The sequence below is a fragment of the Lichenostomus cassidix genome, chromosome 5 (genome assembly GCF_008360975.1).
Source record: "Lichenostomus cassidix isolate B80296 chromosome 5, HeHo_3.0, whole genome shotgun sequence".
NCBI classification, from domain to species: Eukaryota; Metazoa; Chordata; class Aves; order Passeriformes; family Meliphagidae; genus Lichenostomus; species Lichenostomus cassidix.
The window spans coordinates 59317255-59343575 of NC_139486.1; the positions used below are offsets into that span (position 1 = coordinate 59317255).

A 26321-nucleotide genomic window follows, 5' to 3' on the forward strand; every position below is an offset into this window, starting at 1 on the left:
TAACAGTATTTATTTAAGCACTGGTGTTGCAGTTCCTGAGGAACTTCTGGTCTGGACTTGTGCTGTTTGACAAGGAATAGAAAGAGAATACCAGAGTTCCCAATGTCTTTCCCATCAATAAATGAACATTTAGTGCCTTCCTAATTACATCAGGAGCCAACAGCCAGCTGTCCTTTGAAAGGCACAATGTCTTGGGACATTATAGTGAAAGATGCTTGATTTTCTCTGATCCTTTGGGAAAGTGACCACAGCCCTACACCTTCCCATTTCCACTTCCCACTTTCCTGCTGCACAGTTTTCTCAAGGCTCCCTTCACCTCCCTGTTCCGGAGGGTGTAGATGAGTGGGTTGAGCATGGGTGCAATGAGTGTGTAGAGCACAGACACGCTCCTGTCCTCAGACAGATCGCCAGATGGGCGGACAGAAACAAACGTGCAGGGCCCAAAGAACAGAATCACCACCGTGATGTGGGACCCGCATGTGGACAGGGCCTTGTGCCACCCTGCTGCCTCTTGGCCCCTCAGGGAAACCAGGATGACCACGTAGGACATGACCAGGATGAGGAAGCAGCCCAGGGATATCACCCCACCGTTGGCCACCGCGGCCAGGCCCACGGCACGCGTGTCCGCACAGGCCAGGTGGAGCAGGGGGTGGACATCACAGAAGTAGTGGTCGACTCTGTTGGGGCCACAGAAAGGGAGCAGGGCGGTGGGAAGGGTCTGGAGGGTGGAATGCAGGAAGGCCCCTGCCCAGGAGCATCCCACCATGCGGCCGCAGAGGCGGCGGGACATGAGCGCGGGGTAGCGCAGGGGCCGGCAGATGGCCAGGTAGCGGTCGTAGGCCATGGCTGTCAGGATGAAAATCTCTGTGCAGCCAAAAAAATGAAACCCAAAGAGCTGCCCTATGCAGCCTGCAAAGGAGATGGTGTTGTTTTCCACCAGGAAGCCAGAGATCATTTTGGGAGTTGTGACAGAGGAGTAGCAAATATCTACAAAGGAGAGGTGGCAGAGGAAGAAGTACATGGGGGAGTTCAGGTTCCGGCTGCTCGTCACAGTGAGAACTATGAGGAGATTTCCTGCCACTGTGAACATGTAGAAAAGCAGGAACAACACAAAATATATTTTCTGCACTCCTTGGTTCTCTGAGAGGCCCAGGAGGATGAATTCCTTCACGCTGCTGGAGTTTTCCATGCTAATTTACTGGGCAATGTGCAGTGCAGAGTCTGGAAACGAGGAAAGATAAAGACAAAACAATTCATTAGCTTTTTCCTTTTAAAAATTAATTCTTTACCAAAAGTACATCCTCACTAAGAAATATATAGCATTAGAATTAAGTTTATCAAGTGCATTTTTTGTTTCTTTTGGGTTTTGTCCGGTTTTTTGTTGCTCTTCACCTCTTTATATTTAATTTCCCTTACATGAGACTCAGCCATAGACTCCTGGAATGGTTTGGGTTGTAAGGGATCTTCAATACCATCTAGTTCCAACCTCTGTGCCATGGGCAGGGATGCCACCCACTAGGATCCTTCTGGGGTTGGATCCATCTGACCTGAGCTTCTATTTTATGATTTAAAAATACAGCAAAATCAGAAACTCCTGTGCAGGCAAAAAGCTGATCAAGCACGCACAGGAAATGCTGAAATGGAGAAAAAACAAAAAAAGTGAAGCCTAAAGAGGAAGTTGGGAAAGTTTGTGACTTTTCCTGTGCTTGCTGTTTTACTGGCTGGAGGTAAAAGATACTCAAGAAAGGTGGTTAAAGGGGGTCTCACCTCTAAAATCATCTTTTTAGTCACTGACTAGAGGTACGTGATACAGTGCAATCAATTGCAGTATGAAATAAATACAATGTGGACTGTTATAATTTCAAAAAAAAGGATGAGGAATTGTACCATCTCCTTATTGCAAGGGTTTTTCCCTAAAACCTCAGGTGGTTAATGGAAAAAAGGGTTAAAGAACCTAATTTGGGACTGCAGATCCAGCTCTGCACATGAGTCCAGACAAAAAAAACCAGAGATGATTGATAACTTCAGGAGAAATTTCTTTTTGTACTTTCACATTTGTTCAAGAAGAAGGAAAAAAAAAGAGGAAAGGAAATCAGGAAGAGGAAAGAAAAGAGGAAAGGGAAAAAATCCTGGAAAACTTACCTCTTCTGCGTTTGGAGATCTAATTTTTTGTATAAAGGTTGTAAGATTTTATCTCCCCAACACCTGCCTTTCCTGGTAGAGGCTTTCAAGAACACAGAACAGCTTCTGGAAGGCTTCCAACACTTGCTTAGGAGTTGCCTTTTACTTTTTTAATCCCACCTCATTTAATTCCTTGCTTTCCTGTATCACCAAGTGTATCCTGGCTTTTCCTGCCCATGTTAGAGCTGCTTGGAGGGAGTGTGGGCACTGAAGGTTGCACACACAGCCCAACAAGCAGAGAGAAAAAAAACTGTTTAAGTAACTCTCCTCAGCCCTCTCCAAGGAAATCTCCCTTCCCCATGGCTTAATTCCTTGTTTATACAGAGCTCTTCCACTGTCTCCAAGGAAATCTCCCAGCTTAAGGGCTCTTGGGGTAGAGGAGGGAGGTGTGATGCTCAATGAAAGGAAGGTGGGAAGGAGGAGAAATTAATCCTATCCTGCCAGGGGAAGTTTAGATTGGATTTTAGGAGAAATTTCTTTACTCACAGGGTTGTCCAGCCCTGGCACAGTTTACCCAGAGCAGTGGTGGTGTCATCATCAACCTGGAGGGATTGAAAACGTGTGGATGTGGCACTTGGGGACATGGTTCAGTGGAGGGCTTGGCAGTGCTTGGGGGAATGGTTGGACTCACTGATCTTGGAGCCTTCTCCAACTTGAACCATTCCATGAGTCTTGGAAATAACAGCCAGTGGAATAGGTGAATATTAAATTGGACAAGCATGTGATGTGACCTAGTACAGTTAATATTCCCAGAGTCTGCAATTGATTGATGTTTTGTGCTTTTTTCCAAGTGCAAAGGCCTCTTAGATCCACAACTTTGTCTTTGTAGCATTGTGAGTAATAAACCAGGATGTTTAAATTGTTGTGTATCTCAAAAAACCCTCACAAATCCTCATTAAAAAAAATAATCGGAGAGATTTTAGTAGTAAGTAGAAAAGAGAAAATGGCTTGGGTCACTTCTTGATGACCCTCCAAGTCGCTCTTTTCCATGAAATTTTGTCACTGGTAGCCCAGAGAAGAAATTGAGAGAGAGGAGGAAGTCAGCTCTTGTACATCTTGGAAGTCAATTGAGCCTTTACCACTCCAGGCTTTCCTCTGGAAAGAAATGGATCTATTCACCTGATCAATTAGGGGGAAATGGCTTTAAATGACAGAAGGTGGGTTTAGGTGGGATATTGAGAATAAATCTTTCCCTGCAAGGTTGTGAGGCCCTGGCACAGGTTGCCCAGGGAAGCTGTGGCTGCCCCACCCCTGGAAGTGTCCAAGGCCAGGGTGGAGCAACCTGGGATAATGGAAGGTGTCCCTGCCCATGTCAGGGGGTGGAACTGGATGAGCTTTATGGTCTTTCTAACCCAAACTATCCCAAAATTTGATGAATTTGTGCATCACTTCAACTCATCACTTCTCTAAAGTTTGCTGTGTATTTTCAACTTGTGATTTATGGGCATCAATAAATAGTTTCATCCACTACCCAATACCTTTGTTTGGCTGACATTTATTGAAATTCAGAATGGCCCCATAACAATGGAGGCATTTTGAATGTCTCCCAACATGAAATGCCAGCAATCCATGCAGAGAAAATGGAAACCCTCAAATTAATGAGGAGATTAAATAATGCTCTGGGTGAAAACACTCTTAATTTAAATATCATTTTACACCATAGCCTGGAGTCCTGGCCAGATTAGTAAAGGTTGCCAGTAACCACTGTAGGAAATAAGATTGAGTAAGAAAGTAAAAACGGTCTTACAGTCTTTGGGAAAGGAAGAGGAAGGACAAATGACAACGGAAGCTGAAGATGAACAAATGTGTTTCTGACCTGCTAAGCAAATTTGGGCCTGAGCTGCTCATTCCTGTGCCCACTGACACACATGGCAGCAATCTGGGTGGTGTCACACTCCTGTCCCTTTGCTTCCCTGGCCCAGAGCACTGACAAGGGGTGATTAATGCTGGTGTTTCCCCTGTTGCAAAATAGTTCCCTGTGAGGATGCCAGGAAAGGAGAAAGGTGTTTCCTCTGTTTCCATTCCCTTTGGCAGGTGGATCTGGCTGGCTCGTGGCCATGGAGTGTGCATAGAGAGGAGTAGGATGTTGTGGGTGGGTGGTGGCTTCTGTTTAGGAGACACAAGGTGGGGAAGAGCCCTGAGTTTGAGGCTCTGTTCAGGGGGAAGTTGTGAAACTGGAAGTGAAAGGCACGAGGCTTGGAGGGATTTTGTGAAATCAGAAGTACCTCAGGTGTTGAAGGACTGTGCTGAAAGCCTGTGGGGTGTGGAGGTGCACTGAAAGAGCTCCTGACTTCAGAGTTATGTACTGAGGGCAGCACAAGCAGCTGGAACTGCTGAGGTGGGAAGTTTGGGTGCAAGGTTGGATAAAGCAGTAGAGACTCCATAAGGTGCTGAAATGTGTTGGGAGAGGCTGTGGGTCAGAAGACAACACTGTGGTGACGGGTGTGTGCCAGCTGGGCAGGGGCAGCAGGGAGTGAGAAGTGCTGAGGGAGGATCTAAAATGACCAGCAAAGATCTTCTGGAAGAGGACTGGCAATTCCTGAGCTGCAGTAAAACATCACCTTCAGGGGCTGTGAATCCAGAGCATCTCAGGGCCTCGAGTAGGACACAACACCAGTGCAAGGTTTGTATGGATAGTTCTTGCAAGAGTGGCTGAGGAAGGGAGAAGTAGTAAAAAAATGTTTCCATGACATTGCAAAGAGGGGAGGGGGAAGTGGTTCAAATCTGGGTGATCATACACACACAGAGGAGGTGTTTCCCCCCATGAGTGATTGGCTGCCTGGCTGGTCACGCTGAAAACACCATGGCTTTTTAAATAGTGGCTGCCCAGCCCAGCGCTGCAGAATGACACAGGGACTCAGGCTGCACCCTATGTCACACAATCCAGGGGACAACATTTCCGGGTGCAGGTGCTGAAATTCCCAGGAACCCACAAAAAGGTGAGAAATTCAGAGATGGGTCTGTGCCGTTGCATTCTGATGGTTTTTGTCAAGCTTTGGGGAAGGGAGCAGAAACTAATACAAGGGAGGAAAAAAGTTCAAATATTTACTTCTGCTGGATAGAAATTTGCTGTAGGTCAGGAATCAATCATGATCATTTTCAGTAAATGGAAAGCTTCATTCCAGGGGGTCTTTTCCTTGAACAAGTGCTCTTGAACTGCTCTAAATGCACCTCTGTAATACAAAATGTCATTTTTCAGAGACCTGGTGTTACAACAGCATAACTTTCTGTCTGTAGTCTGAGATATCTTTGTGGGGTCAGGGTTGTTCTGCTTCAGGAACTACAGGCAACATTTGCAGGCAAACCACAGGGAGGATGTTTAATCTCAAGGGAGATAAAGACCACCTAGGCTCAGGCTGGTGCTGTTTGAGGAGAGCTTTCACGTCTTAGGTACGTGAAGGAAGTAGATTCACATCTTGAATGTGTCTTGGAGACAGGAATTCAGTCTTTCCAAGGAAATATAATAAATAAATGAGAATGGTTAGTGACTTCTGCAGTGTTCTCCACTGCAGAAGTCAGAGAAGGATTTCTTCACTTCTGTTAAAGCAGGAGGCAAATTTATTGGTGTTTTGTCGTTTATCCACTGCAGCCATTTCTGTTCCTGACAGTCTTTATGCACATACAGCACCTTCAATGCCTAAAGGTGCTCCAAGAGAGCTGGAGAGGAGCTTTGGACAAGGGCCTGGAGTGACAGGACAAGGAGGAATTATTTTAAATTGGAAGATGATGGATTTGAATTAGACATTGGGAACAAATTCTTCCCTGTGAGGGAGGTGAGGCACAGGTTTCCCAGAGAAGCTGTGGCTGCCCCATCCATGGAAGTATCCCAGACCAGGTTGGACAGGGCTGGGAGCAACCTGGTCTGTGCAAGGTGTCTCTACCTATGGCAGGGGACTGGAACTGGATGAGCTTTAAGTTTCCTCCCAGCCCAAGCCATTCCATGATTTTGTGATATGACCAATGGCACAAAGTCATGGCATTTAACATTGGGAAATAATCACTTGTCATTCCCTGAATCCTGAGTGGAGAGAGATGCACCTGTGGAGGGTGCAGTGAGCTAAGACAGAGCTTAAGCAACACTCAGATGTTCACAGCCTCTTCAAATAGGCTGGAAATTTGGTTGCACAGAGGCTAGGAAACCACTTAACCACTGGGCCTTCCTCTGTTCTTGCAGCAGAGAAGCTACTCAGAACTTGAGGTTGTTTTAATTTCTGCAAAAATGTGATCATTTGTAGCCCTGTAGCAGGTTGTGAGGGAGAAACAGCCACAGGGCTGATCTCCAGAATCTTCATGTTAGAACTGCTCAAGGTACATAAGAGCTGAGGATGGGATCATCCAGCTCTGCAGAGCCAGAAGTTTCCTGGTGTCAATCAGCCCTAAAGGAAATCATAGAGTCCTCAGATAATTTGGGTTGGAAGGGACCTTAAAGCCCATCCAGTGCCAGCCCATGCCATGGGCAGGGACACCTTGCACCAGCCCAGGTTGCTCCAAACCCTGTCCAACCTGGCCCTGAAATTCACTGCACCACACACTTCTCCTCCCTCTATCCATGGGGTCAGTGTGCCTGGGGTGCTGGGATGGAACAGCAGTGATTCAGTCTGTCACATTCTGGGTGGGTTTGGAAGTCTGTCTCCATGTGTGCTGCTGCACCACAAAGAGAGAACAGAGGATTCATGCTGGCTACATGGTTCAGTGATTCACATCTTCCCAGAAAACCCCATTTTTTGTTCCTCTCCTCTTTTTAACCCATTCTTCACGGTGCATCTCTGCCTTGTGTTTCCAAATTAACACCTAGTTGGGAGACAGCAGAAGAACCACTGTTATTTGTTCTCATCAGACCCAAACAAAGGTGTTAAAAGCCTTTTTTTCCACGCCCAAGATTCTCAGTCAGATCTCAGTACCATGGGGAAGGAAACAGTGACCTAACTCAGGGAATGGGGTGAATAAGCTATCAGAGCCACAACTCCCATATCCTGTGAGGACGAGACGTTTTGTGGTTTCGCACATGTGGTTCTTGCAGTTTCTGAGGGAGAAGCTGAGGGCTCTGCCAGACCAAAATGTTTATTGTCACGGTACGTGGGACCCAGGAGAACCACATCAAATGGAACTTTATTAAAATAGAAATCAGTCATCAATATAAAAAACTACCAGTTGTTCTCATAGAATCACAAAGTGGTTTGGGTTGGAAGAGATATTAAAGATCATCCAGTTCTGACCCCCTGCCATGGACAGGGACACCTTTCTCTAGACCAGGTTGCTCCAACCTGGCTTTGGACACCTCCGGGGTGGGGCAGCCACAGATTCTCTAGGCAGCCTGTGCCAGAGCCTCACCACCCTCACAGGGAAGGATTTATTCCCAATATGCCATCTAAACCCACACTCTGTCAGTGGGAAGCCATTTCCCCTTGTCTTGTCACTCCAGGGTCTTGGTCCCTTCCAAACCAAATCATTTTGGGATTCCATGAAATCAAGTTCTGGCTACAAAGCCTTAGAACAAACCCAGGAACCCCTCCAGGTCACCGTGATGGGAAGTCACCCTGGAGTTAGCACGTCTCCCCTCTCTTCTCCCAGGTCTGGACTCACCCATTATGAGACCCTCAACCACACCAATCCTCCTTTCAACCACAGCCATCCAGGCTCCGGGGTCCAACCAGAGCGGGACTGCGGGACAACCAGAGCCATCCTATGCCGTCCTCAATTTCATGGAGAGCTTCTGCCTGCTGAGTGCTACCTGTGGGATGGTGGGGAACGGCCTGGTCCTGTGGTACCTGGGCTTCCGCATCCGCAGGAACCACTTCACCGTCTACATCCTGAACCTGGCGGCCGCCGACTTTGGGTACCTGCTGTGCATCGCCGTGGAGACCGTGCAGTACCTGATGCAGTTCAATGTGGGGGTGCAGTTTGGGATATTCCTCTTCCTGGATCTCTTCATGTACGGCACGGGCCTGTACCTGCTGACGGCCATCAGCATTGAGCGCTGCCTGTCCGTGCTCTCCCCCATCTGGTGCCGGACACACCGCCCAAAGCACCTGTCTGCCGTGGTGTCCGGCCTGCTCTGGGCCCTGTCGCTGCTCCTGAACACTCTGGGATATGTTTTGTGTACCGTTCGCCCCTCTCCCAGGGTCTGCCAGCGGCTGCTCATCTCCATCGGGGCCTTGGACTTCCTCGTCTGCGCGCCCCTCATGGTGCTCTTCAGCCTCACCCTCTTCCTGCGGGTCAAGTGCAGCTCCCAGCCCTTCCAAACGGGCCGGCTCTTCACCGTCATCATGCTCACCATCCTCCTCTTCCTCATTTTTGCTGTGCCCCTCAGCATCCTCATCCTCCTGGACTTCCTGGGCCACAAGTTTCTGTATTCCCCGGAGATCGGCTTCGTGCTGTCCTGCGTCAACAGCACCCTCAACCCCATCATTTACTTCCTGGTGGGGAGCTACAGGGATCGGAAATTCAGGCTCACGCTCAGACTGGCATTCCAGAGGGCCTTCCAAGACTCAGGGGATGAGCGGGAAACCCGAGACACAATAACCATGTCCTCCTAAAATCCTGTCGGGAATTCCTTGGCAGAACTGAAGAACTCGGAGGTACTGGGGAAGGTTCATCTCACCTGGCCCTCAGTTACCCACTTTGTATATATTTTAAGCCATTATTTTAAGTCCCATCTGTGGTGGGTGAAAGCACATAAGCACCTGGACCACAGCATATTCCTGACCTGTATTTGGGCCACATTAAAAGTGCCTGTATCTTTCCAATGACTTAAGTAATATTAATTTGATAAGGTGGAATGTCTTGGTGTTTGAATTTCATGGAAGGAATCCTGCTCAGGATTTACATCTCACTCAGTAAATCCTTGTAATTCATAAATTCTCAGTGTTGCTTTTCACCCAGATCTCTGAAGATGAGATGAGAGCCAGCCCTCCTCTTGTTGAAAGCAGATATAAAATTAGTGGAGGAAGAGTCCATCTACCCCAGCTAATTTAGAATTCCCATGTCTGAGCACACACACAGCCTTTTGTGGCTCACAGAGCCATTCTGTGCTTCCTAATAAGAGCATATCAGGGACTAAAAGGATTCACATCTTACAAGTTCATTTCTTCTCTGAATGAGGGATGTTTTTACACCACAGAGCAGAAAAGGGCTCCAACTCCTTCCAACTTGCTTAAAAAATTTATTCACTGAGTTTCATCCTCCCTTTTCTTCTATTTCAATGAAATACATGACTGGAGATTACTATTTTGTGTTATTATATTGTTGCATGTTATTTTAATTTCTTCCAGCCCTGGTCACAGTCTCTGCATTTAACTGCAGCATGCATTGAGTTATTATTTCTCATTGGAAAGGGTGGATCAGAATCCATGGCTTTTAAATCTCCTTTACCAATAGAAATAAATTGAAGGATAGTAGGAAAAATACAGGAAACAGAACAAGGTAAATAAATTCCATGATTTGCAACAATTATTCTCTAGACCAAATCCTTTGAGGGGCAAAATGGGATTATGTGTGCTATCAGACTACCTAACATTTATTCTTTTAACCAAAATTGTTGGGAAAAGGCAATATGGGTAATTTTCTTTGAAAAAAATCACAGATTCATGTTCAAACTGTTATCTTTTTGATATCTCAAATGATTTTATCATTGGGACAAATGAAACATTTCTGTTACTGTTAAAAAGACCAGAAGTTTTTTTTTCCCAAAGGGATGAAAATTGTATTTAAAGTTGTCATTGTTGTTGTTGTTGTTATTTGATTTATCAGCTGATAAAAACATACAGAATATAAACTCAGATAAATATTTTTTTATTTAAGGCACAGGAAGAGCTTTCCAGTCAGTGTCTACTGAAAAAGGACAGAAAAGCTAAGTTTGTTTTATAAGAGCTAATTCCAGGTGTTTTATGTGCTTAGGTGAAAAACACTTCCTCCAATTATTCCAGAGGAAGCAGGACCAGCCACTGTGTGACTGATTCAACCTTTTGTGGGGATTTAGCACTCTGGGGATACCCTTCTTCCCTTCCCTTCCCTTCCCTTCCCTTCCCTTCCCTTCCCTTCCCTTCCCTTCCCTTCCCTTCCCTTCCCTTCCCTTCCCTTCCCTTCCCTTCCCTTCCCTTCCCTTCCCTTCCCTTCCTTCCCTTCCTTCCTTCCCTTCCTTCTTCCCTTCCCTTCCCTTCCCTTCCCTTCCCTTCCCTTCCCTTCCCTTCCTTCCTTCCCTTCCCTTCCCTCCCTTCCCTTCCCTTCCCTTCTTTCTCTCCTTTCTCTTCTTTCTCTCCCTCTGTCTCTCTCTCTCCCTTTTTTCTCTTTCTCTCTCCCCCTAAATTGTAATTTTACCCTGTCTCAAATTCCTTACACCCCAAATTCCACCATCACCAACCCAGCACCCACTGCTCTGCCCATTTTTGCAGTCTTTGCTTCATGCACAGAGTTTATTACCTAGGGATGGGGCAATGAAGGTCATTCCATGGGGAGCACAGCCAGAGAACAGGGCTGAGGCAGGCTGCTCTGGCTCAGAGCCATGTGGCCTCATGTCCCCATACTTCTGGCTGTCTCTGACACATCTCCAGGTGCCACATGTCCAGCAGTACCTCACAGAGCTGTCACCTCCACCCCAGCAGTGTCCCCAGGGCTGTGGCTCCCCTCCTCACTCCTGCTTTCCTCCTCAAAGACTGTCTGCAGAGCGAGTTTGATGGAGCACAGAAAGTGCTGCTGGCAGCTCCCCACCAGCACATAAATCACAGGGTTGAGGCTGCTGTTCAGCAAGGCCAGCAGCAAGGAGGAGTTTTCTGGGAATAACTGGACAGAATCAGAAAGGTTGTGGAGAACCTCCAAGCAGAAAGGGATGCTGAAGGCAAAGAAGAGCAGGACGTTGAGCAGGATGGTGACACAGGGCTTCCCTGGCTGCCACCTCTGGGAGCCACAGCAGAGCCTGAGGAACAGGAACACGTTGGAAACCAACATCACTATGGACAAAATCAGGGAAATCACAAGGGCTACACCTGCAAGGACAGTCCCTGAGTCTTCAGTAAAGGTGAGGTAGAGGGAGGACACCAAAACCCCCATGAGAACCCAGATGGACCCACTGATGACACCTGAGAGGTGCCGGGGGCGGTGGCAGCGATACCAGATGGGGCAGAGGATGGAGACACAGCGCTCCATGCTGAGGGCTGTCAGCAGCCCCAGGCTGCTCAGGTCAAACAGGTGGTACAGGAGTTCCACTGCAAATACAAAATCTATGTAGGCAGGAGCAAGATAAATCAAAGATGTGCAAAATGCTGCTAAGGTCAGAAAAGCCAAGATAAGCAGGGAGAACAGGAGGAGCAGGGAGAAGTCAGCTACAGGCAGATTTAGGGTGTAGACTGTGAAAGGGTTCTGCTTCATGTGGAAGCCCAGGAACCACACAACCATCCCATTCCCCACCAGCCCACAGAGGGAAATCCCCAGACAGACCCCTTCTAAAGCAATCACTGTGTAGGGAAAGCTCGAGCACTGATCTGGGAGATATTCCTCCAAGTCCACAGATTCATTCAGAGTGAGGTTTGTTGTGCTGGTCTCCTCCATGGTGAATGATCCTGTTCCCAGTGGTTGTCTTCTCTTTTTCCCACCACTTCCTAGGGAGAGATGGGGAACCAGAGGGAAATAAGGGCCATCAGCATTCCCAGCACTTCCCATCTGCTCACACAGCCCCACACCAGCCCCAGGAAGAACTCCCACCCCTGCAGTGCCCAGGACAAGGACAGGAGACATCTGCCACCAGTCCATCCCTGGACTCTTACCTCCTGTAGGAACAGTGCTGTCACAGGAGCCCCAGGAGAAAATGATTTGGTGGTGGCTGCTGCGACCAGTGACTCTGCTTCAGCCTCCTCCCTCGTGCCTGGTGTGCAGCCCTTAGCCCAGAGATCACATCCCATGGTCAGAGCCTCCCCTCACAATCTGACCACATCAGTGACAGCTTCCCCTCACATGTCCCAGGGACAGAGATCTTGTCAGGAGGAGGTGGCCACATCACCCCCTTCCTCTCCTCCCCCCAGTTCTTCATGAAGAGCTGCTAATTTGTTATGATCCTATTAAGTCAGACACTCAAATTCTATAATTTTAAACACCATTTACTGGGTCTAAAACAATGAAGAAGGAGAGCACAGCACAGATAACATTATGTCCCTTCAGATGCTGTGAACCTTGAGGCAAAATACTCCTCTGGTGAGGGAAGATGCTGTCCATGGAAAGCCTGCTCCACTATGGTCCTTTCAGCTTTTACAGGGTTTTGTGAACCCCTCAGAAATTCCAGACCTCATTGTGAACCCAGTCCCTGCCCCTTGGGTGCCAACAGAGCCCCTGAGCAGCAGCCATGAGGACAAGCACTGGCCTTGTGTCCACTTGCTGTGGGAAATCACCAGTGCCCAGACACAGGAGTGCACGAAGGCTTTGCCCACAGCCTCTCATCACATCCCATCTAACCACAATCAGCAGCCCAATTTCCCCTGCTGAGCATGTGTCTCCTCTGAGATTAGGTTTGTGGGGTACATGGTGCTGCCAGTGTGCTCTTATCTCCAAGTGGTTCCTGCCACACAACCTCAGCCTTTCACAGCACAGGGACTGGCATTTTGTTGCTTGTTTTCTGCCCTTCTTTCATGCATTTTCCATCTCCTCTGGAGTTGTATCCTGTGCTTGTCATCCCCCAGACTGATGTGCTCCAAAGATACCCTTGTTGATGCACAAGGTCCATGGTCTCTCCAGGGTGTCCAGCCTGGAGCTGCAGGATTTGGAGCTAGAGGAAGACTTGAAACAAGGAGAGAATACAAGTTCAAGGTCCATCCCTGAGAGGGAGATGGAGAAAGGTGCAACTCCTGGAAGTGTGTCCCAGAAGGAAGTTGGGAGAAGTGTTTGAGCGCCAGGTACATGTCACTAGAGGCACTGAGCAACTTGTGCTGTTGCAGGTCTGCACATCAGGGATTTCTCACTCTTGGAGGTCTCTGGCTCCTCTCTCTCACCTCTCTGCCATCCTGGGAATGTTATATGTCCCCTCCTGTGTTGATGGATACCCACCATCCACCACCACACAGGGAAAGCCAGAAGCCCCTCACATGGTGGGACAACAGCAGAGAATGGCAGGAGGAGAGGAAGGGGGTGACATGGCCACCTCCTCCTGACAAGATCTCTGTCCCTGGGACATGTGAGGGGAAGCTGTCACTGATGTGGTGAGATTGCGAGGGGAGGCTCTGACCATGGGATGTGATCTCTGGGCTAAGGGCTGCACACCAGGCACAAGGGCTGAGGCTGAAGCAGAGCCAGTGGTCCCAGCAGCCACTACCAGATCCTTTTCCCCTGGGGTTCCTGTGACAGCACTGTTCCTACAGGAGGTAGGAGTCCAGGGATGGAGTAGTGGGTGATGCCTCCTTTCTAGGGACAGGACTAGACAGGGTGGGAGTTTGTCCTGGGCACTGCAGGGGTGAGGGTTCATCCTGGGGCTGGTGTGGGGCTGTGTGAGCAGATGAGAAGTGCTGGGAATGCTGATGGCCCTTATTTCCCTCTGGTTCCCCATCTCTCCCTAGAAGGTGGTGGAAGAAGGAGAAGGCTGCCACTGGGAACAGGATCATTCCCCATGGAGGAGACCAGCACAACAAATATCACCTTTAATGATACAACTTCTGGAGCTGTGGACTGGGAGGAATTTGTGACACGTGTATGCTTGGGCATTCCATATACAAGGATTGCCTTTTTCGGGGTCTGTCTGGGGATTTCCCTCTGTGGGCTGGTGGGGAATGGGATGGTTGTGTGGTTCCTGGGCTTCCACATGAAGCAGAACCCTTTCACAGTCTACATCCTAAATCTGGCTGTAGCTGACTTCTGCCTGCTCCTCCTGTTGCTCCTGCTTATACTGGATTTTCTGACCATAGCAATATTTTGCACGTCTTTGTTACATTCTATTGCACACTATTGGTATTTTGTGTATGTCCTTGGGTTCACATGCCACCTGTTTGACCTGAGCGGCCTGGGGCTGCTGACAGCCCTCAGCGTGGAGCGCTGTGTCTCCATCCTCTGCCCCATCTGGTATCGCTGCCACCGCCCCCGGCACCTCTCGGGTGTCATCAGTGGGTCCCTCTGGGTTCTCACTGGGGTTTTTGTGTCCTCCCTCTATGTCACCCACACCTTTACAAAAGACTCTGTGACCATCCTTGCAGCTGTAGCCCTCACCATTTCCGTGGTTTTTTCCCTCATGATGTTGGTTTCCAACCTGCTCCTGTTCCTCAAGCTCTGCTGTGGCTCCCAGAGGAGACACCCAGGGAGGCTCTTTGTCACCATCCTGCTCAACATCCTGCTCTTCTTCGCCTGTGGCATCCCTTTCTGTGTGGCGGTTCTCTTCAATCTTCCTGATTCTGGCTATTTATTCCCAGAAAAAGCCTCCTTGCTGCTGGCACTGCTGAACAGCAGCCTCAACCCTGTGATTTATGTGCTGGTGGGGAGCTGGCGGCAGCGTCGCTTCCAGCGCTCCGTCAAAGTCGCCCTGCGGAGGGTGTTTGAGGATAAAGCCAAGAGTGAGGAGGGCAGCCATGGCCCTGGGGACACTGCTGTGGTGGAGGAGACAGCTCTGTGAGGCAGTGCTGGACATGAGGCACCTGGAGATGTGCCACCTCAAAGACACCCACAAATATGGGACCATGTGGGCACATGGCTCTGAGCTCAGTCCTGTTCCTGTATTCCCTATGAATGACCCTCATTGCCTCAGCCTCAGGGAATAAACTCCATCTCCTTTGGCTCAGCAGATGAGTTTCATGGGGTTTTGGGGGATCTCTTGCCTGGACAGAGTGTGACAGGTTAAGTCCTGGGGACACATCCAGCATGGGATGGCAGCGATTTCCCAAATCTCTGTGGGGCTGGGGCCTCTAGATGGCAGGAGAAAGGTAAGGATCTCACAGAGCATCCTTCCCACTCTGTCTGACAGAGCCAGCCCTGCACTCCCTGCTGATGGGAAGAGACCAAACGGACCCCAGGTAGGGCTGCAGAGCTGGGGGAGGGACAGCAACATTCCCTTGCCCATTAAGTGGGAATTTGTCACATTCTTTCATTCCAGAATTAAATAATTCTGAGTAAAGTGCAGGGATGATGGTGAATTCCACAGAGTTCTGGTGCCTGTGACCAAAAGAGAACTTGAAATGAGGAAATTCACATAGCCAGGTGCTTGGACCATTTTATTGTGCAGAAATCAGGGGGTTATGCTGCTGTTCTGCAAAATGGGGCCATCCTCTGGTTTCCCAGCATCAATGTCCAAGGAAGCCCTTCAGCACCTCCATCCTGAACCTGGCCATTCTCAGGAGGAGCTGAACAGCAACTCTGCACAGCAGCTTGAGCCAAAATCCAGGTTGTACTGATCTTTTTCCCATTGTTACCACCCCATAATTAGATCTGGATTTATTCATTTTGTTTGTTTCCAACATGGTAACTCTGACCCCAAAATGTGTTGAATAAACAACATCCATTTGCTGCAGAGCTCTTCCCTGGTGAACAGTGTCCAAAAATTTCTCGTTTCCTTAGTTTTGCCCACTCTAAAGCCTCTGTCTTGTGTGAGGAGGGCAGGTACCTGTCTCACACCAGAGCTCTTCCTAAGGCACGTTTTTGTAATGCTTGGGATGATGTAGACAGTGCCAAGAGCTCCTCATTCCTGGGAGAGACCTGGGCAGCAGACACATCTCTTGCTCAGGGGAAGTTGTCCCTCCTTTTCCCCCTGCCTTAAATCCAGGGGAAGACAACGTGCCACTGCTTCTGGAAAGGGAAGTGAGAGTGAAAGCCTTGGGTGGTGAGTCATGCTTTGGAGACACACATGAGGTAAAATATCTAAAAATCATTTAGAAACAAAGTTGTTAATGATTAACAGAACAGAGCAACATCCACAGCTGAGAGGGATTTTCTCTCCCTGTCTCCCATTTTCCTGTCCATTGGAAAGTAGAAACTTTCTGAGGTACAACCTCTTGTCCAGGAAAGAACTCCCATCATGAAGGGAGTTTCTCCCAAGGCAAGTGCAGAAGGATCATGATCCTTCCATGTATTTTTCTAGCTCCAAGCACCTTCCTTGTCTCCTGTGTCACCCAGGCCACTCCGTACCTGAGCTTCTTGTTTTCCATGGAATCATAAAATGGTTTGGGTTGGAAGAGACTGTAAAGACCATTCTCTTCTGACCCTATGCCAGAGGTAGGGACAACTTCCACTAGAGTATGTTGCTCCAAGCTCCATCCAACATGTCCTGGAAAACTTCCAGGGATCCAGGGGCAGCCACAGCTTCCCTCAGACGCACCTCAAGTGGAGCCAAACCTCAAGTCACAGTTGTAACATGAGTGGAGTTAAAACCATCCAGACAGCCTGGAGAAAATGGGAGGATCCAGCAGAGGCAGTTCCAGCTCCAACCCCTTGTCCTGACAGCCCACAAGACACCCCAGAGCCCCAAACTCAGTGTGCATTTTGGGGAAAAGCCTTCCAGAGGCAATCCCAAACACCTGCCCACTCGTCTGGGCAACAGGGCTCAGTGTGAATTTTCCACACCTCAGTCTTCCCGTGTGTCAGGACCTGCTGGAGATGGACAGGAATCACTCAGGAATTGTTCTGCACTGCTGTGCCAAGATTTCTGATCCACCTGCATGCTGGTTTTAAGCAAACACACCAAGAAAATCCATTTGTAGAATGTCTGATTCTTGGTGACTCAATTTTAATATTCCATAAGGTAGGGAAGCTCATTTCTGAGGCCGAGAAAGCTCAGACCTGTTGAATAGGAAAGATTCAAAGCAAAGACTTGAAAACAAAATCTTTCAAAGGTGTCCCTGCCCATGGAGAAAGGGTCAGAATGTGACGATCTGTAAGGTTCCTTCCGACCCAAACCTTCCCATGATGAATCCTCACATCATGCTGAATCCACCCCAGGCAGGAGTTCCCCTGCTGCACACAGCACCAGCCTGACAGAGCTCCAGGAGCATTTGGACAGCACTCTCAGGCACAGGGAGGGATTGTTGGGATGGCCAGGGAGCAGGTGCAGGAGATGGCCAGGATGGTGCAGGGCCAGGAGCTGAACTCTGTGATCCTCATGAGTCCATTCAAATTCAGGATGTTTTTTGATTCTATTTCATGTTTATTCTATTTCATAAGAATTCCACTTTATCATGATTCCACTGTGTTGTCCCTATTCCAGGGCTCTGGCACATCCTCAAAAGCCCTCTGGAAGGCAACTCCAACAGAGAGGGTGAATTCCTTTGCACAGCTCCCAGCCAGGAAGTAAATCAGAGGGTGGGCACTGCTGTTGGCACAGGCGAGCAGGACAGAGGTGCTGAGGGCAAAGACAGAGGGGTCAAAGGCTCTCAGCAAGAGCCAGAACCCAAAATCAGCGGTGAAGAAGGGAAAGAAGGTGACAGGCAGCAGGACCAGGGCACAGAGCTTCCGTGGGGGCTGTTTCCATGAGCAGCACAGGAGCCTGGCCAGCAGGGCTAGAGCAGAACAGATCAGGGTGAGCACTGAGAAGAGGTAGCTCAGCACCAAGGCCACCAGCACCAAAGGGCAGACACAGGGGGTGACGGTGAGCAGGAAGGAGAGGAGCCAGAGCAGAGCACACAGGAGCACCGGGAAGCGCTGGGAGCGGTGGCAGGGCCAGCAGGACACAGGGAGGACAAAGAGAGCTGTCCCAGCACTGAGGGCTGTCAGAGAGTAGAGCCGGGCAGTGAAAGAGAAGAGGATGGTGACGTTCAGCCTGGGTGTCACACCCCGTGAGCCCAGCTGGTGGCAGAAGCTCTCTGGGCCATAAAATATCCCCAGGACGATGGTGATGAAGAGCAGGAAGCTGAAGTCAGCGATGGCCAGGCTGAGGATGCAGATGGTGATGGGGTTCCTGCGGGTGCAGAAGCTGAGGAGCCAGAGGACAGCCCCGTTCCCCACCATTCCACACAGGCACAGGAGCAGCGTGACAGGGACTCTGCTCGAGTGGCTGTTGTCACACTCGGTCCAGTTGGAGTGCTTGTCCTCATTCCAGCTCCCGTTGGAGACTTTCCCACCGGGCTGGCTCCAGCAGGCAGGGCTGGCTGTCTGTGTGGCAGGGGACAATGTGCTCATTGTGACACCTCTGCTGCTTCTCCTTCCCCTCACACAGCTGCAGGGGTGACAAACACACACACCTTACCAACACTGCTGTCCCCAACACGTGGCTTTTCCCATCTTTTCCCACCCCCAGCTTCCATGTGGAGCAGCACAAGGAGAGGCAAGGGATAGGACAGATTGCTAGTAGGATGTGGGAGATGGGTATGACTGCCTGGCACAAAAGCCAGGGAGATACCTCCTTCCTGGCTTTGGACAGCACAGAGCTGGAGGAGGAAAACAGTTGGAGAAGGAAAGGATTTCCTGTGGAGATATCAGAGCGAGGGTCTTTCGGTGGATCTGACCTGGATTCTCAGGTGTCATTTGATATCACTGGGCTGCTGAATTCCTTCAGCAGGATACTCGTTTCAGTATTCCCCCTCTCCCTTTCCCTACAATATTTAGAGCTTTAATACCCTACAGACTGCAATTCCCCTGCCAAAATCAGTCAGCAGGTCCCACCTCAATGAGGGGGACACTGATTGTGTTGAAAGAGAAGAGTCTGACCTTTCCTTTCTCAGCCTGGAGAATTTCACTGGAGCAGACACACTGTGGGTTCACATTGCCTCACACACACCAGCTGCTGTCCCTGGGTCAGGATCTTCAAGAGCTTCCCTGGAATGCTCACTTGGGAAAGGGGAGAGAAGCCTGCTGGGTGTGTGTGGAGACCCTGGGAGCAGAACTGCCTCCCCTCTTCCTCACTGACACTGTGTTTGTGTCGCCAGCTACGGAATCTCACATCCATTCATTGGGCCAATCCTTTCCAGTGCAAAGAGTTCATGACCCACGAGCTAAAGGGGCTCCAGGAGAGCTGGAGAGGGACTTTGGACAAGGGCCTGGAGGGACAGGACAAGGGGATATGGCTTTCTCACTGACAGAGGTTGGGTTCAGATGTGATATTGGGGAGAAATCCTTCCCTGTGAGGGTGCTGAGGCACAGGTTGACCAGAGAAGCAATGGCTGCCCCAGGATCCCTGGAAGTGTACCAGGCCATGGTGGATGGGGTTTGGAGCAACCTGGACTTTTGGAAGGTGTTGCTGCAGGTGAAGGGGTGGGATCAGCAAAAACAACCACAAGTGCTCTCAGGAATAAGGAGGAGGATGAGCTCTGGTGAAGGGCTGATAGGGGGATAACAGCACTCCAAAATCTGATCTCTTATAGCTTTTATTGCATCATTAAGGGGATTGGCAGTAATTAATGTGGGGTCTAACTGCTGATAACCTGGCTGCAAACAACTCTTTCCTGTCCTTCCCTTGGACAGGGTGTGCCTACAGCAGAATAACAAAAAAGGGGAATTCCTTTCTCCATTGTGCTCCCTTGAGTCCAGGGAAGGTTTTGGCAATGATTCCAGAGCTCTTCCCGGAAAGGGAGTTGCTTCTGAGAAGCACCCAGCTGCCTCCCCAGCACTGCCAGCATTCCAGTGCCACCAGCACCACCAGCATCCCTCTGCTGCTGGAGGGAGCATGACCCCTCAGGGGACAGAAATGAGCAATGGTAGAAACCTGTAGGGAGATGAAAGGGACAGCAGTTGGAGAATGGGACATTCTGCAGGGAAGGAGTGTTTCTAATCAAGAGGAAATGATGAGCCATTTGCACAGTTCTGGTGGAGCTTTTGAAAAAAGCCACTTCCTTTGCAGCACAAACAAAAAAAGAAAAAAAACCAAAGGGAAGTGGAACTCAGATGTAGCCAAAACTGCAGTTCCCCACTCCCCCGTGACTCCACCAACCCTTGGGAGGCAAAACTGCAACAGGGCACAGAGAGGAGTCAGTGGGACAGGAGTGGGGACCTCCTGGGGATCTGGGCACTTTCTCCTTCGTGTTGCTGACCTGGGAGGATCTGCATTGGGATGTGGTCGCACCGCATCTCCACATTGGGATATGGATCCAAAAGGAGCAAGTGATGCTGGGAACTGCCACTGATCTGGACAGACACCCTTTGCCTGCTGCTGCCCCACACTGAACAGGTCAGTGCAATGTTTTCCTTCCTCCCTACCCCACCTGCCTCTCCTCCAGCAGCTGCTCTGTTCCTGCCACCCTCTCCTGGTGACTGCAGTGTCCTCCCCAGCTCCTCCCTCCTCTGCCCTGAGCTTCCCTTCTGTATCTTGGTATTGAAATCAGATGGAAAAAACTTTTTAAGACAATGGAACATATTAGGAAGTGGGAATTCTTTATCTGTGCAGGTCACACGGAAGGATGTCTCCTTTTTCTGTGTGTGGAGAGACTTTACAACAGGGGTTTTATCCATTAAAATCTTTCAATGTCATAAAAAAGTCATTCTATTCTAATACATAAACATCACTGAATGTATTCACTTTATTCACTGTACAGTATTGCAGTATTCACTGAATGCTGCAATATGAAAGGTGACCCTCCTTGAACTTTTCCTTTGGCCATGTGCTGTTGCTTCTTGTTACAGAACTTGTCCCAAAAGCACTGGAGGCCTCCTTATCTCTTTCTCTCCACTGGTTCCACCCACGTTTATCCTTCTCTGTCCACACCTTTACATCCTTTTATCTTTTCGTCCAGCTGGTCGTTTAACAGCTTCAGGGAAGCTGAAAATTTTTATTCTCTGTGTTCTTTATAATTTTTCTGCCAAACAGCCCAAACCTCCCACCTCCCTCTCCCACCCCACTATTTCCACTGTTCTCCTCCCCTGCACATCTCACTGCTCTCTACTGAATCCTTCCTGCTGCAGGGAGCTGCTGAGGAGCTGCATGGTCCATCCTGGGATTCTCCAAGCACTGACTCCCCATCCACTCTGACCACAGCCAGGGGCCACATCCCACCACCTGCCCAGCATCCATCCATGGAGGTGAGCACTGTCACCCCTCCTCCTGCCTCACCCACTGAAGGAGATGATCCATGTGAGATAGATGTCAGCAGCATGGCCATACACAGTGTCACACTGCTCATCTGCCTCTGCGGGCTGGCTGGGAATGGGGCTGTCATCTGCCTCCTCAGACTGAAAGGCCCTAACATCAAAATCTTTAATCTGGCTGTCATTGACTTCTTCTTCCTCCTCTTCACAGTCCCCTCTGCCCTGCTCTTCCTGGTGGAGGATGTGTCCTGCTCCACTATCATGCCCCTGGTGTACCTGAGCTTCCTTTTCCAGATGTCTGTGGTCTCCTACTACTGGGGGCTGTGGCGGCTGACAGACACCAGCATTGGGATGGCCCTGTACAAACTGTGCCGCCCCTGCTGCCACCTTCCTCAGCGACTGATGTGGGTGGTGGACATTGTCCAATTCTGGGCTTTCTTCACTCTCATCACTGTCATTCCCACGATGACTTCCCTGTGTCTATCACACAAGCAGGAGCAATGTCGGGTGGCTCTCATCTCCACATTTGCATTCATCCTGCTCCTCTTAGCTGCACCCAACGTCATTTCCAGATCAATCAACTTCATTAAGGCCAAATGTGGCTCCAAGCAGCAGCAACTCAACAAGCGTGACATTGTTATCTTCCTCATTCTGCTCTTCACACTCCTCCTCGCCATCTGGAACTTCCTGCACCAGCTCGGCTACATTGTTGTGTCCTCCCAGGTTTTTTTCCTGCTCAACTGCATCAACAGCACCATCAAACCCTTCATCTACTTCCTGGTGGGGAGGTGTTGGAGGAACTTCTCTGTGGGGTCCCTAAGGGAATCTCTGCAGAGGGTTTTTGATGAGCAGGAAGACAACTCTGCCAACGAAGAAGACGCCAACACAGACTCAGTGGTCTGGGCCTGTTGATGCCTTTGACTGCACTGCTGAGGGACCCTGGGAGAGTGGCTGAGGGTTTCCATGAGCCACCTGATTAATATCCACAGGATCTCCCTCCCACACTGTATTCCTGCAGGAGAAGCAAGCAGGGGCAGGTGGGAGGGATGCTCTGCAAGGAGTACATTGGAGCATGGCTTTCCTCCTCCCTCCCAGGTGCTAGAACTCTATTCCCCCAAGGGAATATTTTGCAACACAGCTGCGATCCCAAAAATCCCCCTGGCACCTGGTTCCTGCATCCCACTGCAGTCTGATATCAACAAACAGCATCCTGAACCCTGAGCTGCCTTCACCCCATCTGCCAGCGCTTGCTGCCTTCCTCTGGCTCCTGCTGCCAGCCAGGAATGGGGGTGGAGGGAGGGAGGGAAGGGACAGAGCCATGGCTTGTGCTCCCTGCAGCAAACATGATCCCGAGTGCCCAGAGCTGGGATGGCAGCGGCACAGCCGGCATGGGCAGGATGGCCCAGGGGCTCAGCATTCCCTTCCCAGCTGCTCTCTGAGTGGCACAGCAAAGATCTCCCTGGTCCCGGCTGGAGCAGGGCAGCAGTGGGGCTGTCAGGGGGGAAGGTGGCCCCGGGGGGAGTCTGGGTGTGTCAGAGGGGTCAGGAGGGGTCAGGAAGGGTGTGGATGCTGCCGATCCCAAATGTCCTCACTGGAGAGCAGCAGAGCTACAGGTTGTGCTCAGAGCCAGGGAGAGGCCAGGAAAGCTGCTGGATGGGATGGGATGGGATGGGATGGGATGGGCAGTGGGGTGGAAATAGGAATGGGGAGCGATACCAAAAGGGGCTGGAATAAACTTTCTGACACAATGGGAAGCATTGGGAATCATTAGGAAGCAGGAATTCTTTACCTGCACAGGACACACAGAGGATCTCTCTTTGTTCTGTGTCTGAGGTGAGACTTCACAGCAGGGGCTTTATCCATTATAACCATACATAGTCATTAAAACTTGTTTCTTATCTAATATCTAAATATCACTTAACTCAGACTAATTTCTGTGCATCCACATCCTCCTGAGTGTCTGCCGTGGTTTCAGCCTCAGCAAACACCAGGCACCTATGGCAGCTGCTTGCTTGTTCTCTGCCCTGCCACATCCGGGAAGAGGGGAGGAAAAAAGAAATTAGTTAAGCGTTCATGAGTCAAAATAAAGGACAGTGAGAAAACACTTCAAGGGAAAAACAGGCTCCACTTAAAGTTGCAAAGTGAATTTATTACTAACAGAGTCAAAGGAGGATAATGAGAAGTAAAAGAAACCCTTAAAGACACTGTTTTTCCTCTCACCCCCTCCCTCCTTCCCACCAACAGTGCAGGGAGGGCAGGGTGTGGGGCTTTGGGTCAGCTCATCCCCAGGATCTTCCACTGCTCAGGGAGAGAGGTCCTTCCCTGCATTGCCATGGGGTCTCTTCCACAGGAGAGAGATCTCTGGGAACTCCTCCAGTGCAGCTCCAAACTCAGGAGCAGCAGCAGCACAGACAATCCTGCTGCAATGTGAGCTCCTCCCACAGGCAGTCAGTCCTCCCAAACTGCTGTGCTGTGGCTCCCTCATCCACGGGCTGCACTCCTCCAAGGACAGGCTGCTCCAGCCTGGAGTCAAGGGCTCTCTCTCTCCACTGGGTCTCCCAGTGGATCACAGCCTCCTCCAGGCACCCACCCACTCTGGCATGGGGCACTTCCTCCATGGGCTGTGGGTGGATTTCTGCATCCCTGTTGGACCCCATGGGCTGCAGGGGCACAGCTGCTTCACCATGGTCTTCACCACAGCCTACAGAGGAAACTTGGCTCTGGTGCCTGGAGCACCTCCTCCCTCACCTTCTGCACTGCCCTTGGTGTCTCCATGTTGTTTCCCTCACATGTTGTCAGTCACCTCCTCTTCCTCCTTCCCTGGCTAGAAACAACTGCATGCACATTAGCTTTGATTTCTCCTCCAATATGTTATCACAGAGGAGTACCCACCATCTCTAACTGGCACAGGCTTGGCCAGCAGCATATATGTCATCTTCAGAGCCATTAGAGATTGGCTCTGCTGGACACAGTGAACGCTTCCAGAAGCTTCTCACAGGAGCCATCTTTGTGGCACCCCTACTAACAAAAACTGTGCCAAGCAAAACCAACACAGAGGGTCATTCCATGGGGAGTACAGCCAGAGAACAGGGCTGAGCCAGGCTGCTCTGGCTCAGAGCCATGTGGCCTCATGTCCCCATACTTCTGGCTGTCTCTGACACATCTCCAGGTGCCACATGTCCAGCAGTGCCTCACAGAGCTGTCACCTCCAACCCAGCAGTGTCCCCAGGGCTGTGGCTCCCCTCCTCACTCCTGCTTTTCTCCTCAAACACCCTCCACAGAGTGACTTTGATGGAGCACGGAAAGTGCCGCTGGCAGCTCCCCACCAGCACATAAATCACAGGGTTGAGGCTGCTGTTCAGCAAGGCCAGCAGCAAGGAGGTGTTTTCTGGGAATAACTCGCCAGAATCAGAAAGGTTGTGGAGAACCTCCAAGCAGAAAGGGATGCTGAAGGCAAAGAAGAGCAGGACGTTGAGCAGGATGGTGACACAGGGCTTCCCTGGCTGCCACCTCTGGGAGCCACAGCAGAGCCTGAGGAACAGGAACAGGTTGGAAACCAACATCACTATGGACAGAATCAGGGAAATCACAAGGGCTACACCTGCAAGGACTGTCCCTGAGTCTTCAGTAAAGGTGAGGTAGAGGGAGGACACCAAAACCCCAGTGAGAACCCAGAGGGACCCACTGATGACACCTGAGAGGTGCCGGGGGTGGTGGCTTTGGTACCAGATGGGGCAGAGGATGGAGACACAGCGCTCCAGGCTGAGGGCTGTCAGCAGCCCCAGGCTGCTCAGGTCAAACAGGTGGCACAGGAGTTCCACTGCAAATGCAAAATCTGTGTAGAGAGGAGCAAGATGAATCAACGATGTGCAAAATGCTGCCAAGGTCAGAAAACCCAGTAAAAGCAGGGAGAACAGGAGGAGCAGGGAGAAGTCAGCTACAGCCAGATTTAGGGTGTAGACAGTGAAAGGGTTCTGCTTAATATGAAAGCCCAGGAACCACACAACCATCCCATTCTCCACCAGCCCACAGAGGCAAATCCCCAGGCCAACCCCAGCAAAAGCAATCAGTGTGTAGGGAATGCTCGAGCATTGATCTGGGAGATATTCCTCCAAGTCCACAGATCCATTCAGGGTGAGGTTTGTTGTGCTGGTCTCCTCCATGGTGAATGATCCTGTTCTCAGTGGTTGTCTTCTCTTTTTCCCACCACTTCCTAGGGAGAGATGGGGAACCAGAGGGAAATAAGGGCCATCAGCATTCCCAGCACTTCCCATCTGCTCACACAGCCCCACACCAGACCCAGGAATAACCCCCATCCCTGCAGTGCCCAGGACAAGAACAGGCGTCATCTGCCACCAGTCCATCCTTGGACTCTTACCTCCTGTAGGAACAGCTCTGTCACAGGAGCCCCAGGGGAAAGGATTTGGGGATGGCTGCTGGGACCACTGGCTCTGCTTCAGCCTCATCCCTTGTGCCTGGTGTGCAGCCCTTAGCCCAGAGATCACATCCCATGGTCAGAGCTTCCCCTCACAATCTCACCATATCAGTGACACCTTCCCCTCACATGTCCCAGGGACAGAGATCTTGTCAGGAGGAGGTGGCCATGTCACCCCCTTCCTCTCCTCCCCCCAGTTCTTCATGAGGAGCTGCTAATTTGTTATGATCCTATTAATTCAGACACTCAATTTCTATAATTTTAAACACCATTTACTGGGTCTAAAACAATGAAGAAGGAGAGTACAGCACAGATAATATTATGTCCCTTCAGATGCTGTTAACCTTGAGGCAAAATACTCCTCTGGTGAGGGAAGAGCCTGTCCATGGAAAGCCTGCTCCACTATGGTCCTTTCAGCTTTTACAGGGTTTTGTGAACCCCTCAGAAATTCCAGACCTCATTGTGAACCCAGTCCCTGCCCCTTGGGTGCCAACAGAGCCCCTGAGCAGCAGCCATGAGGACAAGCACTGGCCTTGTGTCCACTTGCTGTGGGAAATCACCAGTGCCCAGACACAGGAGTGCACGAGGGCTTTGCCCACAGCCTCTCATCACATCCCATCTAACCACAATCAACAGCCCAATTTCCCCTGCTGAGCATGTGTCTCCTCTGAGATTAGGTTTGTGGGGTACATGGTGCTGCCAGTGTGCTCTTATCTCCAAGTGGTTCCTTGGTTCCACAACCTCAGCCTTTCACAGCACAGGGACTGGCATTTTGTTGCTTATTTTCTGCCCTTCTTTC

The 26321-nt window shown here is 50.2% G+C and overlaps 5 protein-coding genes across 5 annotated transcripts; 3 read left to right on the forward strand and 2 right to left on the reverse strand.

Annotated features, from left to right (window-relative positions):
* Positions 1 to 32: 32 nt before the first annotated feature.
* On the reverse strand, positions 33 to 1214 carry LOC146436818 (olfactory receptor 4S2-like). Its single transcript, XM_085063921.1, has one exon. The coding sequence runs from the start codon at positions 1187 to 1189 to the stop codon at positions 254 to 256; it is 936 nt and encodes a 311-aa protein (XP_084920047.1). The 5' UTR covers positions 1190 to 1214; the 3' UTR covers positions 33 to 253.
* Positions 1215 to 4526: 3312 nt separating this feature from the next.
* On the forward strand, positions 4527 to 9925 carry LOC146436819 (proto-oncogene Mas-like). Its single transcript, XM_085063273.1, has 2 exons — positions 4527 to 5120; positions 7753 to 9925. Exon 2 carries the CDS (start codon positions 7770 to 7772, stop codon positions 8715 to 8717), a length of 948 nt encoding a protein of 315 aa, XP_084919399.1. The 5' UTR covers positions 4527 to 5120; positions 7753 to 7769; the 3' UTR covers positions 8718 to 9925.
* A 3827-nt stretch (positions 9926 to 13752) lies between these two features.
* On the forward strand, positions 13753 to 14758 carry LOC146436820 (mas-related G-protein coupled receptor member X1-like). The gene has a single exon (XM_085063272.1). It carries the CDS (start codon positions 13766 to 13768, stop codon positions 14756 to 14758), a length of 993 nt encoding a protein of 330 aa, XP_084919398.1. The 5' UTR covers positions 13753 to 13765.
* A 2549-nt stretch (positions 14759 to 17307) lies between these two features.
* Positions 17308 to 18249, reverse strand: LOC146436821 (mas-related G-protein coupled receptor member X2-like). The gene has a single exon (XM_085063922.1). The coding sequence runs from the start codon at positions 18247 to 18249 to the stop codon at positions 17308 to 17310; it is 942 nt and encodes a 313-aa protein (XP_084920048.1).
* A 2904-nt stretch (positions 18250 to 21153) lies between these two features.
* LOC146436822 (mas-related G-protein coupled receptor member H-like) lies at positions 21154 to 21999 on the forward strand. The gene has a single exon (XM_085063833.1). It carries the CDS (start codon positions 21154 to 21156, stop codon positions 21997 to 21999), a length of 846 nt encoding a protein of 281 aa, XP_084919959.1.
* The last annotated feature ends 4322 nt before the right edge of the window (positions 22000 to 26321 follow it).

Coding starts and splice junctions, on each gene's coding strand:
- LOC146436819 (XM_085063273.1), top strand. CDS start 7,770: ATGAGACCCTCAACCACACCAATCCTCCTTTCAACCACAGCCATCCAG.
- LOC146436820 (XM_085063272.1), top strand. CDS start 13,766: ATGGAGGAGACCAGCACAACAAATATCACCTTTAATGATACAACTTCT.
- LOC146436818 (XM_085063921.1), bottom strand. CDS start 1,189: ATGGAAAACTCCAGCAGCGTGAAGGAATTCATCCTCCTGGGCCTCTCA.
- LOC146436821 (XM_085063922.1), bottom strand. CDS start 18,249: ATGAGCACATTGTCCCCTGCCACACAGACAGCCAGCCCTGCCTGCTGG.
- LOC146436822 (XM_085063833.1), top strand. CDS start 21,154: ATGGCCATACACAGTGTCACACTGCTCATCTGCCTCTGCGGGCTGGCT.